The following is an 18,810-nucleotide window of genomic DNA, read 5'->3' as shown; positions in this document are numbered from 1 at the left end:
TTCAAACCTTCTTTGTGACACAACCTCTAGTGGTTTGAAACTAAATCCAATTATTGTTAATATCCTTCAAAGCATTGAGTAAAGCACCACTTTGTATTTGAATATGATAGAAAGTACAGTTGAACTTAGTTTTGACCTTACCTTAAATAAAATGTATTTTTTTAATTAAAAAAGAAAGTAAGAAATGTGTTAGAATATGCCCAGATGTTCATGTCAGAATTTGGATGCAAAACATGGCTATTTAAAACTAAACTTAAAGATAAAGGGACGTCCAAGTTAAATGCAAGGATGTGCAGAATTATATATATTGTATGTAATGCACATTTCACAAATTCCATTTGTCATTCTATCCCTTTCTAATAAAATAAAACATGGTGTATAATTTGATAAATTTATTATGAAATCTTTTATAGTTTAGTATCAAATATAAATACATATTCTGTAACCTCAGTATTCATAAATAAGGGGGAAATGTATTCAACATTTCTGGATTAGATATCTATAACTGGTTCTGTATGGACTTGCAGAATATCTGATAAAATACCACTTCCATATTTTTTTCTGTTTACAGTAAATGCAATCATATTCCATTAAAGACAATCATTTCTTCGTAAGTGCAAATGCAATCATGATAATCACCATTTGACGGTAAATGCAATCAGAATAATCACCTTCTAACAGTAAATGCAATCACGATAATCACCTAACAGTAAATGCAATCACTTTTATCATCTTCTAACATAATCACTATATAACAGTAAAATACAAACATGTTAGCCACCATTTGACAGTATAAATGCAATCAGAATAATCACCTTCTGCCAGCAAATGCAATCATAATCACCATTTAACAGTAAATGCAATCATATTTATCACCCATATTGAAATATAGTTTCCTTTATATTTATAATGCTATAAAAATATTTAAATCAGTCTAAAAATCCATTTGTTTTGAAAACATTTCTTATTATGTCAATGTCTGATTGTCCTATTGGTTGTAAAGGTGACCTTGTGGGACCTCCATAGTAACCAAACCATTCCATAGCAACCTTTAACCCTGGAACTCCAAATCTTTTGGTAACCTGAAATATTCATTAAATATTTTATAATGATAGTGCATAAAACAAGAGGCTCTCAAGAGCCCGAATCGCTCACCTGTAATTTTTTGCTTAAATCTTTCATCAATGATTATTTTTGCTTTTCAATATATATTAATGAGTGGCTTAAAAATGCCATTTAAATGTTCTTTTTATCTGTCATATTTTCTTCAAAAGCAAAAAAATGTATTTTACCCCTATGTTCCATTTTAGCCATAGTGGCTATGTTTCTTGAAGTACAAGGAAATAAAATAAACTAGAGGCTCTCAAGAGCCTGTGTCGCTCACCTGTATTTACTGATGCTTTGGAAATCATGTAAAATAAGGTTAAAATCATAATTAATAGTATTAGATATTAGATATTATAATGATATCTAAGATAATAACAAAAAACTGCAAAATTTTTATAAAAAATTACTAACTCAGGGGCAGCAACCCAACAACGAGTTGTCGGATTCATCTGAAAATTTCAGGGCAGATAAATCTAAATCTGATGAACATTTTTGCCACCTGTCAGATTTGCTCTAAATGCTTTAGTTTCAGAGATATAAACCAAAAACTGCATTTTACCCCTATATTCTATTTTTAACCAAGTCAGCCATGATGGTTCAAAGGCGGGGTCATTGGACAAATTTTTTAAACTAGATACCCTAATAATGATAATGGTCAAGTATGGTTAAATTTGTCTCAGTAGTTTCAGAGAAGAAGATTTTTGTAAAAGATTACAAAAATTTACAAAAAATTGTTAAAAATTGACTATTAAGGGCAATAACTCCTAAAGGGGTCGACTGACAATTTTGGTCATGACAACTTATTTGTAGATCTTACTTTGCTGAACATTATTGCTGTTTACAGTTTATCTCTATCTATAATAATATTCAAGATAATAACCAATAAAATGCTCTGCAGGGCGCAGCTTGATACGACCGCAGAGGTCGAACCCTGAACAGTTGGGGCAAGTATGGACACAACATTCAAGCTTGATACAGCTTTGCATTTGGATTGTGATTAAATATTTGACACAGCATAGGTTTCTGACACAGAATGAATGTGGTCTAAGAACTTAAAAATTTTAAATTGGACATTCACCTATTATGGTCCAATATCCAAAATCTAAATACATGGTTAGATTCAGCATATCAAAGAACCCCAAGAATTCAATTTTTGATGAAATCAAACAAAGTTTAATTTTGGACCCTTTTGACCTCAATGTGGACAAAGTTGATAACCGGGCCATAAATTAAAAATCTAAATATATGGTTAGATTCACCATATCAAAGAACCCCATATATTCAATTTTTGTTGAAATCAAACAAAGTTTAATTTTGGACCCCGATTTGGACCAACTTGAAAACTAGGCCCATAATCAAAAATCTAAATACATGTTTAGATTCAGCATATCAAAGAACCCTAAGAATTCAATTTTTGTTAAAATCAAACTAAGTTTAATTTTGGACCCTTTGGACCTTAATGTAGACCAATTTGAAAACGGAACCAAAAATTAAGAATTAAATACATGGTTAGATTCGGCATATCAAAGAACCCCAATAATTCAATTTTTGATGAAATCAAACAAAGTTTAATTTTGGACCCTTTGGACCTCAATGTGGACCAATTTAAAAACGGGGCCCAAAATCCAAAAACTAAATACACGGTTAGATTCAGCATATTAAAGAAACCCAAGAATTCAAGAATAAAACCCCATTGAAATTGGTCAAGAAATAAGCAATTTATACGAAGTATCTTCTTTTGCACAATACTGTGCAATTAAATATTTCTTGCTATTGCGCAATACTGTACAATTGACAATTTCTTGCTATTGCGCAATATTGTGCTATTGGATATTTCTTGCTATTGCGCAATACTGTGCAATTGAAGATTTCTTGCTATTGCGCAATACTGTGCAATTGAAGATTTCTTGCTATTGTGCAATACTGCGCAATTGAAAATTTCTTGCTATTGCACAATACTTATTATATAATAATTTACACATCCTGTTTGGTGTGTATCTCCTACCATATCATTATTATTTGCTTTTAAATATAAATCAGAAATAACAAACTTAAAATGGAAAATTTTAAAAGAAAAAAAAAAGAAAAAAAAAAAATCACCCCCCCCCCCCCCCAAATTTTTTGAACCCCCTTATGATTCATCACCCCCAAACTCAATCCCAGCCTTCCCTTTGTGGAATGGTACCTTGCAGTACAATTTCAGAGAGATCCATACACTTGAACACAAGTTATTGTCTGGAAACTAGAAAAATGTGCTTTTTTGGCCCCTTTTTGGCCCCAAATTCCTAAACATTTAGGGCAATTACCCCCAAACTCAAACCCAGCTTTCCCTTTGTGATATGGAACCTTGTAGTACAATTTCAGAAAGATCCATACACTTACACACAAGTTATTGTCCTGAAACTAGAAAAATGCTTGTTTTTTGTCCCTTTTTGGCCCCTTATTCCTAAAATATTGAGGCAATTACCCCCATCATCAATCCCAGCCTTCCCTTTGTAGTATGGTACCTTGCAGTACAATTTCAGAGAGATCCATACACTTGAACACAAGTTATTGTCTGGAAACTAGAAAAATGCTTATTTTTGGCCCCCAATTCCTAAACGTTTTCGGCAATTACCCCCAAACTCAATTCCAGCTTTCCCTTTGTGATATGGAACCTTGTAGTACAATTTCAGAAAGATCCATACACTTACACACAAGTTATTGTCATGAAACTAGAAAAATGCTTGTTTTTTGCCCCTTTTTTGGCCCCTAATTCCTAAAATTTTGAGGCAATTACCCCCAAAATCAATCCCAGCATTCCTTTTGTGATATGGAACCTTGTGGTGCAATGTCAGAGAGATCCATACACTAACACACAAGTTATGTCTGGAAGTTACAAAAATGCTTATTTTTGGCCCCTTTTTGGCCCTTTATTCCTAAATGTTTAGGGCAATTACCCCCAAACTCAATTTCAGCTTTCCCTTTGTGATATGGAACCTTGTAGTACAATTTCGGAAAGATCCATACACTTACACATAAGTAATTGTCATGAAACTAGAAAAATGCTTGTTTTTTGCCCCTTTTTTGGCCCCTAATTCCTAAAATTTTGAGGCAATTACCCCCAAAATCAATACCAGCATTCCTTTTGTGATATGGAACCTTGTGGTGCAATGTCAGAGAGATCCATACACTAACACACAAGTTATGTCTGGAAGTTACAAAAATGCTTATTTTTGGCCCCTAATTCCTTTACTGTTGGTACCAAAACCCCCAAAATCAATCCCAACCTTCCTTTTGTGGTATTGAACCTTGTGGTAAAATTTCATAGAGATCCATTCACTTAAACTAAAGTTAGAGTGCGAAAACCAATGTGTCTTCGGACGACGCCGGACGACGACGACGACGCCAACGTCATACCAATATACGACCACAAAAATTTTTTTGCGGTCGTATAAAAACTGCAAAATTTCCTTAAAATTACCAATTCAGGGGCAGCAACCCAACAACAGGTTGTCAGATTTGTCTGAAAATTTCAGGGCAGATAGATCTTGACCTGATTATCAGTTTTACCGTAAGTCAGATTTACTCTAAATGCTTTGGTTTCAGAGATATAAGCCAAAATCTACATTTTACCCCTATGTTCTATTTTTAGCCATGGCGGCCATCTTGGTTGGTTGGCGGGGTCATCGGACACATTTTTAAAACTAGATACCCTAATGATGATTGTGGCCAAGTTTGGTTAAATTTGGCTCAGTGGTTTCAGAGGAGAAGATTTTTGTAAAAAGCTAACGACGACGGACGACGACGACGACCACCACGCTGACGACGTACGACGGACGAAGGACGCCAAGTGATAAGAAAAGCTCACTTGGCCCTTCGGGCCAGGTGAGCTAAAAATTGATACTAGATACTCTGATATTCAGCAGTTTCAAAGGAGAAGATTTTTTAAAGTAAGCAAACTAGATGAACAAATTGTGAAAAATTGTCTTTAAAGGGCAATAACTCCTTAAAGGGTCAGTTGACAATTTTGGTCATGTAAACTTATTTGTAGATCTTACTTTGCTGATTATTTTTGCTGTTTCCAGTTAATCTTTATCTATAATAATATCAAGATAATAACCGCTAACTGCAAAATTTCCTTAAAATCATCAATTAAGGGGCAATAACCTAAAAATCAGATACCCTATTTTGCTAATAATTTCAGGGCAGGTAGACCTTGACCTAATGAATACTTAAACTTCTCGTCTGATTTGCTTTAAATGCTTTAGTTTTTGAGATATAAGCCAAAAACTGCATTTTACCCCTATGTTCTATTTTTAGCCATGGGGGCCATGTTTTTTGACGAAACAGAAAATAAAACACAAACGTTATTCTAGATACCCCCTAAGGATCATTCAGCTTAAGTTTGGTTGGAATTGGTTGAGTAGTTTCAGAGGAGAAGATGTTTGAAATAGTTAACACCGGACAGACGACGACTACAACAACAACGGACGCCAAGTGATGGTGGAATAATTTGTAAATTTAACAATGGAAAAAAAACTCCCAAGATTAGCTCAGCTATGCAATACACTGGTATGGTTTATAAGGGTTGATAAAAAAAAAACAACATTCATAGACATTGAGAAAATTAATTTTGTCTTTTTTTAGTTTCGTTGCTATCGCATTGACATATATTACCCACATCTCCTTTGATTCAGAAGATAAGGACATTTTTCAAATTTAACTGGTAAAAGTATTAGTTGAAGTTGTAATAAAGTACATTGACCTTTGAATGTCTATTTTTCATGACTTGTATTGTTGAAAAAAGCATCACTGACCCCTTTTCTTCCTGTTATACAGTAGAATTACCAATCAATCAAACTATCTCGTGAAAAGAGATATAGACCTTACAGTGCTTTCAACTGTTTTTAAGATGCAATTTTGTGCTTTAATTTGCGTTTTTATTCCAGCTAGATATTTTCTCTAACTTTAAGATTATAAAGGCATAAATTATGTTTGTTATCTTAAATAAGTCTCAAGTATTCATCTGAAGAATAATCATGAAAAAGTACAATTCAAACTTACTGAAAACTTCCCTATGTTTGATGAAAATATACATGGATATCATGTATTACCTCTTTGTTGTGAGTTCAATTGCTGAGGTACGAAGGTCAAGTATAGGAATAACACATTTTCTTATTTCCTTATTGGTGGGTTTGTCACAAACTCATTGACATTCCACAATTAACAGAATGCACTGCCAGGTTACAGAAACTTATCTAAGTAATACTTTTAAAAATATTTTCAAGTGAAGTCACAAAAAAAATGCTTAGCATTAGACTGCAAGTTGTTGCCTTGATTGGCATGAATGCCTACAGTTAATAATATAAATGAGGTTAATATCTGGCTTGCTTTATTTTGATTGGATCTCCTAGTTGGCTCTAATAGGATACTGCCCACTTACAGCCATGTTAGGTGCTATGAGTCTGTGCTGTAGTTGTTTAGCCTCCTCCATTTTACCATCTTTATACAACTGTTCTACGTCACAACAAGCTTTTCCTAGGACATTAGCTAAACCTAACACTCCACCTACACAACCTGTTAACAGTTAAAAAATAACAAAAATTATTGAAGCTGCATTAAACATGATCAATATGAAATATTTCTAAGGATTTTTCATCTCAAAACTATCAAAATGGTTTAGTGGAACTTTCTTGAACTGGCATTCCCCTTTTTTAGTTTTATATACCTTTTTTTGGTATCTATGCCATATTGGGTTGTAAAAACAAAAATTACTTGACAATAGATTGTAAAATTATTCATGCTGGTAATCAGTATTTGTTGATACTTTTTGTCTCAAGTTAGGCTTATTAGTAATAAAAGTTCATGTGACATATAACATTGAAGGACATGCAATACACAAGAATTTCACGAATAGCCCTTTTACCTTTTTTTCAAATGAGTAACTGAAAAGAAGTCCTACATTTAATTCATGAAATAAATTTTTTAAAATAGTGTAGGTCTTGATAACAGAAAGCATAATTTTTTAAGTCAAGTCTAAAGGTTAAATCCTAATTCTTTTACCCTCCCCCTCAACAGAAAGATTAATGAAAGAGATAATTTCAGTTCTTTCAGTTCTGTTTTTAAATGTAAATTAATGTGTACACCAGTATGAAATACTTCACGAATGTCCCAGGCATAAAGATAAAGAAATGCTCATGCAATGAAACAGCAATCCCAAAACCAAAAAAAATGATAACACAAGGCTTTCAACAATAAAAAATATGTGTACAAGTGTATATAATGAAGAAAACAAACATTAAAATATGCCTCAAACATATTCATCTTTAATTTCCTGAAATCACTGTGTTGTTTGGTTGCTGTTAAACATGAACTCCACCTCTCCATTCAAAATATGTGTATAGAAGTGACAAGCAGAGATAAAGTCGATGCTGCTAAAATTATTCCATTAATAACCTACCGACTGCATAAGCTGGAAACAAGAAACTGGCTGATCCTGCTAATATCTGGAAATCATTCTTCTGTGTAGCAAACACTAATGACCCTAATTTACCTATCTGAAACACCATGTTAAAGATTTACTTGTAATAATAGTGATACCAAATCTAAACCAAAATAATTACATTATAGATGTAAGGTTCCATCATTTTGATTAGTAGGCAGCAAGCATGTGGTATTAAAAAGTTCAGCATACATGACTTTCCATGCTTTGTGTGACAATAGAACTGTCATGGAATATAAGTTCCTTTATGATAGAAGTTCCTAAAGGAAAATATACCCTGTAATATTTCCACTGGAAAAAATGTTACAGTACTAATGTTCCTGAGAGAATAAAGAGTTCCAACAGGAACAGATATTTTCACATTGTTTATAACTAGGGATGTCAATTCCGTGAAGATAAACTAATCGAGTACTCGTTGGACTTATCGAGCGATACTAGAGTACTCGCTCGGAAAAACATCTACAAAATAGAAACACAAAATTATACCCATTTTACGTATTGTGGGTCGTTGTCTTATGGACGTAAAACCCTCAACATTATTATCTAGGACTAGATGATAGTCCCAGGAAGTTTATTCCATAATTAATAGCTCATTTACAACATGTACTAATTATGTAAACTGGTAATAATCTAATCAATTAATTAATAAACATTTATAGGAAAATGATTACTCAAACAAAAGTATTTGGGAATCGTACAGAAACACATTTAATGATCAACAAAAGGGTGATGATTAGAACTTACTGATGCCTTTAACCATTTTCTGCGGGTCGACACAGGGATCAAAGAATTTGTCCTTATTTAGAAATATTATCTTATCAAATTTTTCTGGGATGAGTCGATTTCTCAACTTTGTTATGTATAACTAACAGTCCTGCTGATGAAAATATTTGCTCTGACGGTTCAAAGTTGGAATGACTAAGACACGATTAGCTAAAAGTGTAAGCCTTGAAAAGGTGCGCTTGGTTATAGCCTACCTCTTTTCGGAGAAATGTTAAAAGACAATTAAGCGCAAATATTCGCAACATATTGTAATTTTGATTAAAATTTAATTTCCCGGGAGGTGCTCTTAATAAAAATATTTTTTTCTTTAAGAAGGCAACAACATTCTAACAGGAAACCGATAAGTCGAGTATTATTTTGGTATTCCATACTCGGTATTACCGAGCGATACTCGAGTACTCGAGTACTCGTTGACATCCCTATCTATAACAAAGTTTCCAGAGAAACTTCTGTTAGGAGAAACATATATATATTGACAATGCATAGGAATATTTAAGACAACTATATGTTGACAAAGCATAGAAATATTAAAGACAAATGTATGTTGACAATGCATAGGAATATTTAAGACTTAAAAGCTTGATTCAACACATTATTTCCTAGTTTTATCATTTTATGTAATTGAATTCTTCTCTTTGCAGTTCAAAAAGAAGCATTCAATTCTTAGGTTTTTTTAAATTCAAAACAGAATTTAAAAAATATAACTCTGTGATTACAGTGTAAATAAACTGCAGCGCAGCTGGATACGACCGCAGAGGTCCAACCCTGAACAGTTGGGGCAAAAATGGACACAATATTCAAGCTTGATACAGGTCTAAATTTGGATTGTAATTAAATATTTGACACATTATAGGTTTCTGACACAGAATAAATGTGTCAAAGAACTTGAAATTGGTTGTATGATTTGAACTTATATTCAATTGAAGATTTCTTGCTGTTGTGCAATACACTGTGCTGTTGCGCAATATTTAGTAAATCTGTTTTCAGACTATATACAAAGAATTATCAAAATAAATTGTGACCCCCAATATTTTTCTTTGGAAAACTGACAATTTCTTAAATCTTGATGAAAAAAATTGACCTCCCCCAAATTTTTTTTACCCCCCCCTCCCAAAAAAATATTTGAAGAGAATTTTCTTTTGAGGAAAAAATATTGCCCCAAATTTTTTTTTACACCCCCCCCCCCCCCCCTTTCCAAAAAAAAAAATTTTGAAGAAATTTTCTTTTTGTAAAATGTGGTACAAATTAAGACACATCCATACACCTAAACACAAGTTATTGTCTAAAAACTAGAAAAATGCTTGTTTTAGACCCTTTTTGGCCCCTAATTCCTGAATGGTTTGGGCAATTACCCCCAAAATGAATCCCAACCTTCTACTTGTGGTATTGAACCTTGCGGTACAATTTCAGAGCAATCAAAATACTTATAACAAGTTATTGTCCTGAAACTAGCTAAATGCTAGTTTTGGCCCCTTTTTGGCCCCTAATTCCTAAACGGTTGGGACCATCATCCCCAAAAACAATCCCAACTTTCCTTTTGTGGTATTGAACCTTTTGCTTAAATTTCATAGAGATCCATACACTTAAACTTAAGTTATTGTCCAGAAACCAAATGTCTTCGGACGACGCAGACGACGACTTGATACCAATATATGACCGCAAAAAATAAATATTTAATAATAATTTCATTTTTTCTCATTCAGTCAAATGTGTTTATTTAAATGTCATCAACACTGATTTAACTAAACATGTGATTTTCTGAATTTGCAATATTACAGGTTTATAAGATGTTTCTTCTGACTCAATTGACAGCTTACCAATACAGTAATAATTTATTAACCTCTCACCATCAATAATACAGTATTAACATTGCACATTGTAAAAGTAAACTTTTTAAAATATTAATGCCATTCTAAAAAGATTTATGAGAGATGAATTAAAAAAGAACTAGTATATTTATACATTCTCAAAAAGCTATTATAGAAAAGAAATTAAATCATAAAACATATTTACATCTATCATCGCTATAAAAAACATCTTCTATTATTATACCTTACATATATTTCAAACAATTCTATTGGGTAAAACGTTATCACGTGACATGGAATAATTCAGTTAATTTTCATTCAATTGCAAGGAAGAACGAATAACCCTAAAAATTTACACCAGTGTTGAATAACCCTATTATTCTCCGGCGAATAACCTTTTTAGTTTGTTGATTTGTACTCATGAAAATGACGTCACAGACGTAAATAAACAAAATGGCAACATTCAAGTTACAGGAAGCCCATTGATCGAGAGAAGAGGAAATAAGGCTTTTGACGTGCATCTTGTGCCGATGATATCTCTAATAACGGTCCTTTTCAGGGCCATCAATATTTTACAAAAAGAATCTACCTTTGTTGTACATACGAGAATTCTAAGACACAAATTACATGTATTTTTGAACGTCAACTTGTGTTTGTTACTGACTCAAGTATGGGTAAGTGCTTTTACAATGATTCAAAACGCCCTTCCACTGTTAGTTCGGTATAATAAAACAATTGTGGCCCCTTAGAAGCGATGAATATCCAAAATTGTCAACCCTTAAAAGTTATTTCACTTCGGGCTGCGCCCTCAGTGAAATAACCTTCTCGTGTTGACAATTTTGGATATTCACCTTTTCAACGGGCCATAATTGTATATTGTCTAAAATAAGTTTGCAGCTTACCAATTAAATTTCCAGATGTGGTGAAAGTAGTCATTTTATTCTGTGCAGATTAGGTTATTATTTGATAATTTACGGCTTACTCAAATTACACAAATAGCCATGTAATAGTATGTAATAGAGTTTGTCAGGTTTATTTTTATGAGATTCAATTGATCATGCTGGACATTTAGATTTCTCCAATAATAAAAACATAATGCAATTAAAATGTAAAGAAAGCTGAGTTTTCAGTTTATATATTAAGTAATTTTATTAAAATAAGCTTGAAACTCCGTCAGCAAGGAAGACTTCAGACTGTTTCAGCTGTACTTTAGATTTTGTTATGTGAGCATATCATAAAACAGATATCTTACATCTCCTCCACTGTCTTTTAATCCAATAATGTTTTTATGCTCTGATAATTTAATGATAACTTCTGGGGCCAAGTCTATCGCTGTGTTTCCTGGCACACTGTACAATATAACTGGTATTGGACTGGTATCTGCTACCTAAATCAAGAATATCAAGTTTGCTAGGCTGTAGCGAAATGTCCCCTGGGCTGTATAAAGTAGGAATTAAAATTGTGTGTCACACTATGTCATTGCAGCACATTAGTCAAAATATGGTAAAAATCCCACCACTCTAATAAAAAATGGTCAAATCAAAATCATAATATAATATGGTCCATAATACACAAGATAGCAAACAATTCTACCAAGTATCTGTCAAATGGTGTAAAAGGAGTTGCATTCATGAAGTGTTATTGTTAGAATCCATAAAAAATGGTGAAAGCCCAATAACTCCTGTAAATATTATCAAATCAAAATGACAATCTAGCATGGTAATGACAGATAATCAGACCAAGTATGAAAGCTTCATGTCCAATGCTCTCTGAGTATAGATGTGTTTGGGATGGACAGAGACCATTGCCATATCCAATAGGGACAATATAATTTAGAAATAAATTCTGGTGGCATATGTAAATTCTGCTAGGTGTTCCTTAGTTCAATGTCTAGGGTTTCTTTTTTGCTTTAAATTATCTTCCCTGTTTCAGAAATCTAACCAATTTTAGTTACAATGGTTAATGTGCTGGAACTGGGATATTTTGTGCTAGAGGGGTTTTTGTGCAGTGGCATTTGTCCCGCTCCCAAGAACGAGTGCCATTTCCCAGGAATACTTACAATAAACTAAAATTAGACCGAGATCTGCTGCCTGAAACTAAATGGATAACAGATTTTAAATGAAATTTTGGGACTTTATCAGTGTTCACTAGTAAAATCTCAATTCATTGATATCAAATGTTGTTTTTAAAGCTATAATAAGATGTGTAAGGTGCTTTTCTTTTAAATACTATTGATCACAACATGAACATTGTATCTAATGAGATAATACTAAGGCCAAAATATAAAATACTCGTGTTGAATGTTTCCCTACCAACCCTATTCTATCATGCATGAAAATGCATACATTTATTTTTAAAAGGGCACTTTTGCTGTGAATTGTGACAAAAACTGAAAATTGCAAGTCTTCCTATATACTTATGGTGAAAAATTGAGCCAAATAAATTTCAATTTCTACCTACCCTATTGTTCTTAAGAAGAAAACACTCAACACACATACTATTTATGTTTTGCTTAGCTAATTATATTCTTCTAAATAATGAAGAATCTTATTATACTGACAAACATGAAAAACAAGGTCATTTGTAAAAATCTTACTATTTGCCATTCCAGGTCTTTTCAAGTAACATATTTTGTAAGAGTTATCTCCCATTTCAGCTGGTATTTATGCTGTAGTTTGTTTAGAAATTTACAAAATATGCTCAAAACCCTATGATACTTAAGAGTTATTCTAAATTAGTTTCACAGAATTACAAATTTAATCCTCAAATACAACGGTCCTCAAATCTAATCAGGACTTTCTTTGAATATGAATTGCACACATACACTAAAAACAAAAACAAAATAGGGGCTGCATGTATTTATGTACATGTATGTGATACATAGATGAGGGTTGTAATGGGGGTACCTTCATGAGGAATAACGGTAAAAATCTTGCCAAACAACGTTAACAGTAATTTTTGATGCATGACGATAAAATGTACACTTTCTTTAAGACGATAAAAAAATCGACTGATTTTGACGAATCACGTTAAATTTTTTCAAAAAATAACGGTAAAGATAATTATTTGTGACCTCTGCAAACCAAGATAAGGATATTTTGACCAATTTGACGCTAACGGTAGCCGAAAATGGCCGTTTGAAGCCTGACAGTAAAGGGCATTCCTACCCTCATAGATGCATGCACCAGCTGAACTGAATTAGCTTAACAGAATTACAGATTTAATCCTCAAATACAAGTTTCCTCAAATCTAATCAGGACTTTTTTTTAATATGAATACACACAAATACTGAAATACAAAAACAAAGCAGGGACTGTATGTATTTAATTATGTGATACATAGAGCACATGTACCAGCTTCCAAGAAACATGGTTCTTGCAAATATATTTTTAAAGAAATAAAGTTGACAATACAACATTAAGAATAAAAGGTGGACTTAAAACCATGATCACTGGAGTGAGTTGAGTGCTGCTATATCTATGGAAGATTGCCATGTATAATGTTTCTTAATAAAATCATACTTTTATCATCTGAATAAAAGACTGTCCTACTGCAGGGACAAAACTTAAAGGGAGCCCAGTCGCCCATGGCTCCTAGATTTTGAGCTGGGCCCCTAAACTTTCAGGTAAATTTCAGTTGAACATATAGAAACTAATTATGAAATATCTGGTCTGGGCTCCCAGCTTGATATTCCCAAGTTTAGTCCCTGTACTGTGGATTCATTTATTTTCGTGGGTACCAATTTTCGTGGATTAAGGAAAACTTGCATGTTCGTGGATATTTAATTTTGTGGTTTTTGCCGAAATCTGCATACAAGCCTATAGAAAATTTGTTTTTCGTTGAACATTTAATTTCGTGGTTCACCTGTACCCACGAAATCCACTAAAATTGGTATCCAACGAATAATAATGAATCCACAGTACTTGTTTTAAATTTAAGAAGAATCCTACTTTTGTGTAATGGTTAATAAGAGCTGTATTATTCATGCCTCCTTTATAATAACATGGTGTAACAACTAAGGCTGCCTGAGCTCCAACATCTGCCATCTTCTGTGTCATAGATATCGTATCTCTTGTTGCTAAAATTAAAGATAATCATAGTGTAAACACAACTTTACACACAAGTTGGTAAATTGTATTTATGGTCAGAATAGTGAAAGTACAAAGTGTCTCTTTATGATGAAAGACTCGAGCAAGGACACAAATTATGCATTATAAATTTCTCAAAGATACATATTTAGATAAGTTGAATAAAACACTGAACTTACTAAGTTTAAACCATTTTAAATTAATTTTCTGTGAGAAAAAAACTACATCTCTACAACACAATACAGAATTAAAGATGTCATGCCTTTTCAGTGTGATGAGAAGAGATCTGTTTTCACAGTAAAAAGATACATTTATAGTCCTGCATAGATGTGCAAACCTTCTGTTTTCAGTTCAAGAGAACATGAAACATAGATTAATTTCAGTTTACTGGTATTCATATTTCTCTTTAATGTTTAGAAATTAAACAGCATAATGATAACTCAATGAACAAAATCAGATATAATATAATACACATCTTCTACTTTTTAAAACTGTACAGATTTAAATGGTCAATTCTATCAAGTTAAAACTTAACATACTGCAGACTTACTTTTATCTACAGTAACTTAGTAAAGGTTTTCAGCACTTACATTCACATCCTGAACCTGCAATGATCAGTTTTTTGTCTCCTACCCACTGAACAACTTTCTTCATCAATTCTACTCTTTCCTCTGGGGTCAGGTATGCATATTCTCCATTTGACCCCTGCACCACATATCCTGCAAAAAAAAACAAAAAGACACATACTGGAATGTCTATCCTTAAATAATCTATTCATTCCTTATTAAACATGATCCATTATGTTTTCCTAGTAAACTTATAATTATAATCCCTTGTAAATGCATTTAACACATGTAGAAAATGAAAATATATAATAACAAACAACTTCAACTTTGTAAGGCAAACAAAAATGGTAGTTCTGTTTCATGACTCCTGTAATGATACATATCCTAAATTTCCATGCCTACCCCAACACATTTAAGGACATGTTTGGTTAAGCACTGTTCAAGTCCAGAACAGTCCCTACGGTCCATGAAAAATAAACAAATTTACCTACCTATATGTACCTACCCTATTTTTTTCTGCATAAAAGTATACGTATTTTTTTAGCTATATTGATAATTAAAGGAAGACTAATTTTATTTTCCAACAAATGAAGTGTTGGAGGAAAATAGATTAAGTTCAATATTCAATCCCTGATAGTTCAATATGAGACTGCTTTAACACATGTATAGTAGTCTCAGGTTAAATCATTTTCTAAAGTATGTCAAACTTATACAGATAAAATCAGTGTTTCATTCAAGCTTTCAAATGGAATTGCTGTTTGTTTAAAATCTGGTCATCAGGGGCGTTGCTAGGTATCCAATAAACTGTAGGCACAAATTGCAGCAGGGGGTCAAGGGGCTGCTTAAGGGCCCCAGTAGGTCCAGGTGTGAGCCCTGGTAGGGGGTTCAAGGGTGTGAAGCCACCCAACGGAAAACGGTTTTCAGCATTTTAGTGCAAAATTTTGTGTACAAAAAAAAACATAAAATTTACTGGTTATTTTATCATGATAATATACATGAAAAAAATGTTGAAAGAATAAACATAATTCTATAATTACATCTGACTGATGAATTAACCAGCAGTACAATCGGAATTCATATTTCCTTTTATCCTGTACTGTAAAATCCCTACCTGCTTAGGAATTTGAATAATTATGGTCATTACATGGTGATCTGAGAGTACTTGAAGTTACTGAAAGCTAGTTGATTGATTGATTGATTGCTAAACGTCCAGCGGCAAATAATTCATGCATGTTCAGGACTAAAACAAATATGGGTCTTTCAGGATGAAGGTCTGGAAATTTGGAAATGCCATGCATTGGAAAATGAGGGTTTACTGGATAGGAACAGAAATTTGCCTTTCAGTAGACGACCTATGATCCCCTCAAAGAGTTGTTGCAATTTTCTTAACGTGCAGAGAGGGTGGCATTCTCTCTACACTAGGCATCAGATTGAACTTGGGCCAACAACAACTAATAAAAAAAAAATCATTTATCTAAGTTGAGGTTCATTCAAGTATTTGTTGATAGAAGTGAAATGATCTGCACCAATTAAAGTTCTAGTTTATAGCTTCTATATAAGGTGGAATATAATGACATACAGTTCCAATACTCCACTGATTCACTAAGAATGATCGACTAGTGTACAAATGTTATTCGATAATCAAAGAGTTTTGACGACTCAACATGCATCTACAGATATCCTGTTTATTATTTTTTCTAATAAAAAAAATATTTGTGAAAAAAAATTATGTGTAGGCATGTGCCTAAAGTGCCTAACGGCAGCTACGCCCCTGGTCATTAAACACTTTGTAGCCAGTGTTATTATGACAGTCTAAATCAAACCCAGCAATGTTTGTTGTGGTTGTGCAGGTCTAGTGTACACATAATTTTCCAGCTATAAAAACTTGTGGAGGTTAAAAGCGATTAAATGAGTTTAGCAGATACATATATATATGTCTATGAATTTAGCCAGGGTTTGATGTGGATACTTGTATTTATTGGGATCAGTGAGACCTTGCATTAGCTGCCATAGTAGAGTACTCCTTTTAATCAGCATGTAGTTTATTGTGTGGCCTTGAAAATATTGCATTGAATAGTGATAAGTAATCTTCAAGAAATGGGTCAGTTGGTAAACCTGTGACCCCTATGTCATAGGCTATGATAAAAAAAAAACAGGGACAGCGGATTATTAGGGCCCGACGAGGGTCGATCCCTGATTGACACAAAGCATACCTTTGAAAGGAATCGTGTTCCATTGCTGCAAGTTCCTCTCTAGTTTGTCGTATGCAATCGATTCATCTGAATTGAAAGGAGTTGCAATTGGAGGATATACACCACTAATGTCAAGTGTTGACACGCACCTAAAAGCAAAATTAAGTCGTGTTCCTCTTTTAAATGATGATTTGTGTGTCAAGTGTATCGCCCTCCTTAAAATGTGCGACATTTTAATTCAATTTCACCTGATAAATGTAACTCTAAACCATATCACCTGTTCGGTCAACTGTCAAAACAGAAACACGTGGTTACCTCCAAAATAGGAGAATTTTGATTTATAAATAGATTCGAGAGCCCAATTATATTCTATCGAGTTCACCGAACAATATTGACCTTGGCATTAATCAGCTATAATTATTTCTGTTCCTTTTTATTATTTGTTCAGTACAGCAATCAAAATAAAAGAAGAAAACACGCTTATAAATGTGTTATCTTGATTATTATCATTACATAATCATTTTACTTCGTTCTTGTTTTTAGTTCTATTACAAATATCCAGTGTAGTCTTAAATGCTACCATTTGATTTTTATGGTGGGGCTAGGATGAAATTTGAAAAAAATAGGCAGGACAGGAGTTTTGAGTAAAAAAAAAGGCAGAATGACAATTTATGTCAAAAAGCCAGGATAAATTAAAAAAAAAGGCGGGACCGAATAGAGTGAACAATAAAAAGGCAGGACAGAGTTTACAACTAAAAAGAAATGCAGGACAAAATTTTTCATCCTAGCCCCCCCCCCCCCCCCCCCTATATCAAATGGCAACTCCCTTAACAAAATTAAATCATATTATAAATAAAGCAACAGTAAAAATAAATACAACAAAAATTCCGAACGCCGAAAAATTCAAAACGGAAAGTCCCTTAACAATTGACAAAATCAAAAGCTCAACCACATCAAACGAATGGAAAACAACTGTCATATTCCTGACTTGGTACAGGCATTTTCTTATGTAGAAAATGGTGGATTTAACCTGGTTTTCCTCAAACCATTCTTTGGTCCAACTCTTAATGCATGTTGACAGAATTTTAGATGAATGTTCTTTAGTTTCAAATTTCCAAATTTTTCATGATAAATTTTTTCAGGGTTTTCTGAACTAGGAATTCTCTCCATATTTCAGAGCCATATAGTAGAACTGTTTTTATTGTGTGGTTAGATATGAGTATCAAATGAAATTTTTGTCGAGTTTAAATCAAATAAAAACTTTTTAAAATTCATTTAATGCTTATGATACAAGAGATTCCTAAATATTATATATGTCTCTGTATAAATATAAAAGTTACTCGATTGGTTTGGCAACATGGATTTACGCTATTATAGCCTTGGGGAATGTTTGGGACATAATATATTACATTTCCTCTTCCCTTGTAACTGGTTTTGAAATATTATTCCTGGCATTCTCCCGTCCACACAAACAGATCGATCCACTCATTCGATCAACATAAGTGAATAAAAGTTGTTCCAGTAGACATGGTTTTTTTTATTTTGTTTTCGTTTAAAACGCTATTTTCTATGTTAATATGAATCGACTTTTATAGGTGTATATACTAAAATTTAAAATTTAGATTTTTAAAAGTCGAAATGACAATTTTTCTTTATTTCAATTTTAAGAAATAGACGTGAAAAGTATTGCCAAGTGCTCAAGAGCCATTGGTTTTATTTATCTCTGACAAAATTTGGTAAAGTTTTCAGTTAAATCAGCATTTACGAACAGAGTGAACAAGG

The 18,810-nt window shown here is 33.0% G+C and overlaps 1 protein-coding gene across 1 annotated transcript; it reads right to left on the bottom strand.

Annotated features, from left to right (window-relative positions):
• Nucleotides 1-377: 377 nt before the first annotated feature.
• Nucleotides 378-17,347, bottom strand: LOC127733312 (4-hydroxy-2-oxoglutarate aldolase, mitochondrial-like). The gene is made up of 7 exons (XM_052242686.1): nucleotides 17,050-17,347; nucleotides 14,861-14,989; nucleotides 14,133-14,260; nucleotides 11,435-11,569; nucleotides 7,550-7,646; nucleotides 6,533-6,666; nucleotides 378-1,082 (listed from the first exon to the last, which is right to left on the bottom strand). Exons 1-7 carry the CDS (start codon nucleotides 17,258-17,260, stop codon nucleotides 930-932), a joined length of 987 nt encoding a protein of 328 aa, XP_052098646.1. The 5' UTR covers nucleotides 17,261-17,347; the 3' UTR covers nucleotides 378-929.
• Between the last annotated feature and the right edge of the window lie 1,463 nt (nucleotides 17,348-18,810).

This window comes from Mytilus californianus, unplaced genomic scaffold (genome assembly GCF_021869535.1).
Source record: "Mytilus californianus isolate M0D057914Y unplaced genomic scaffold, xbMytCali1.0.p SCAF_3, whole genome shotgun sequence".
Classification (NCBI taxonomy): domain Eukaryota; kingdom Metazoa; phylum Mollusca; class Bivalvia; order Mytilida; family Mytilidae; genus Mytilus; species Mytilus californianus.
Note: the sequence above shows the minus strand (reverse complement) of the source record. Positions and strands in the feature narration are given on the sequence as shown.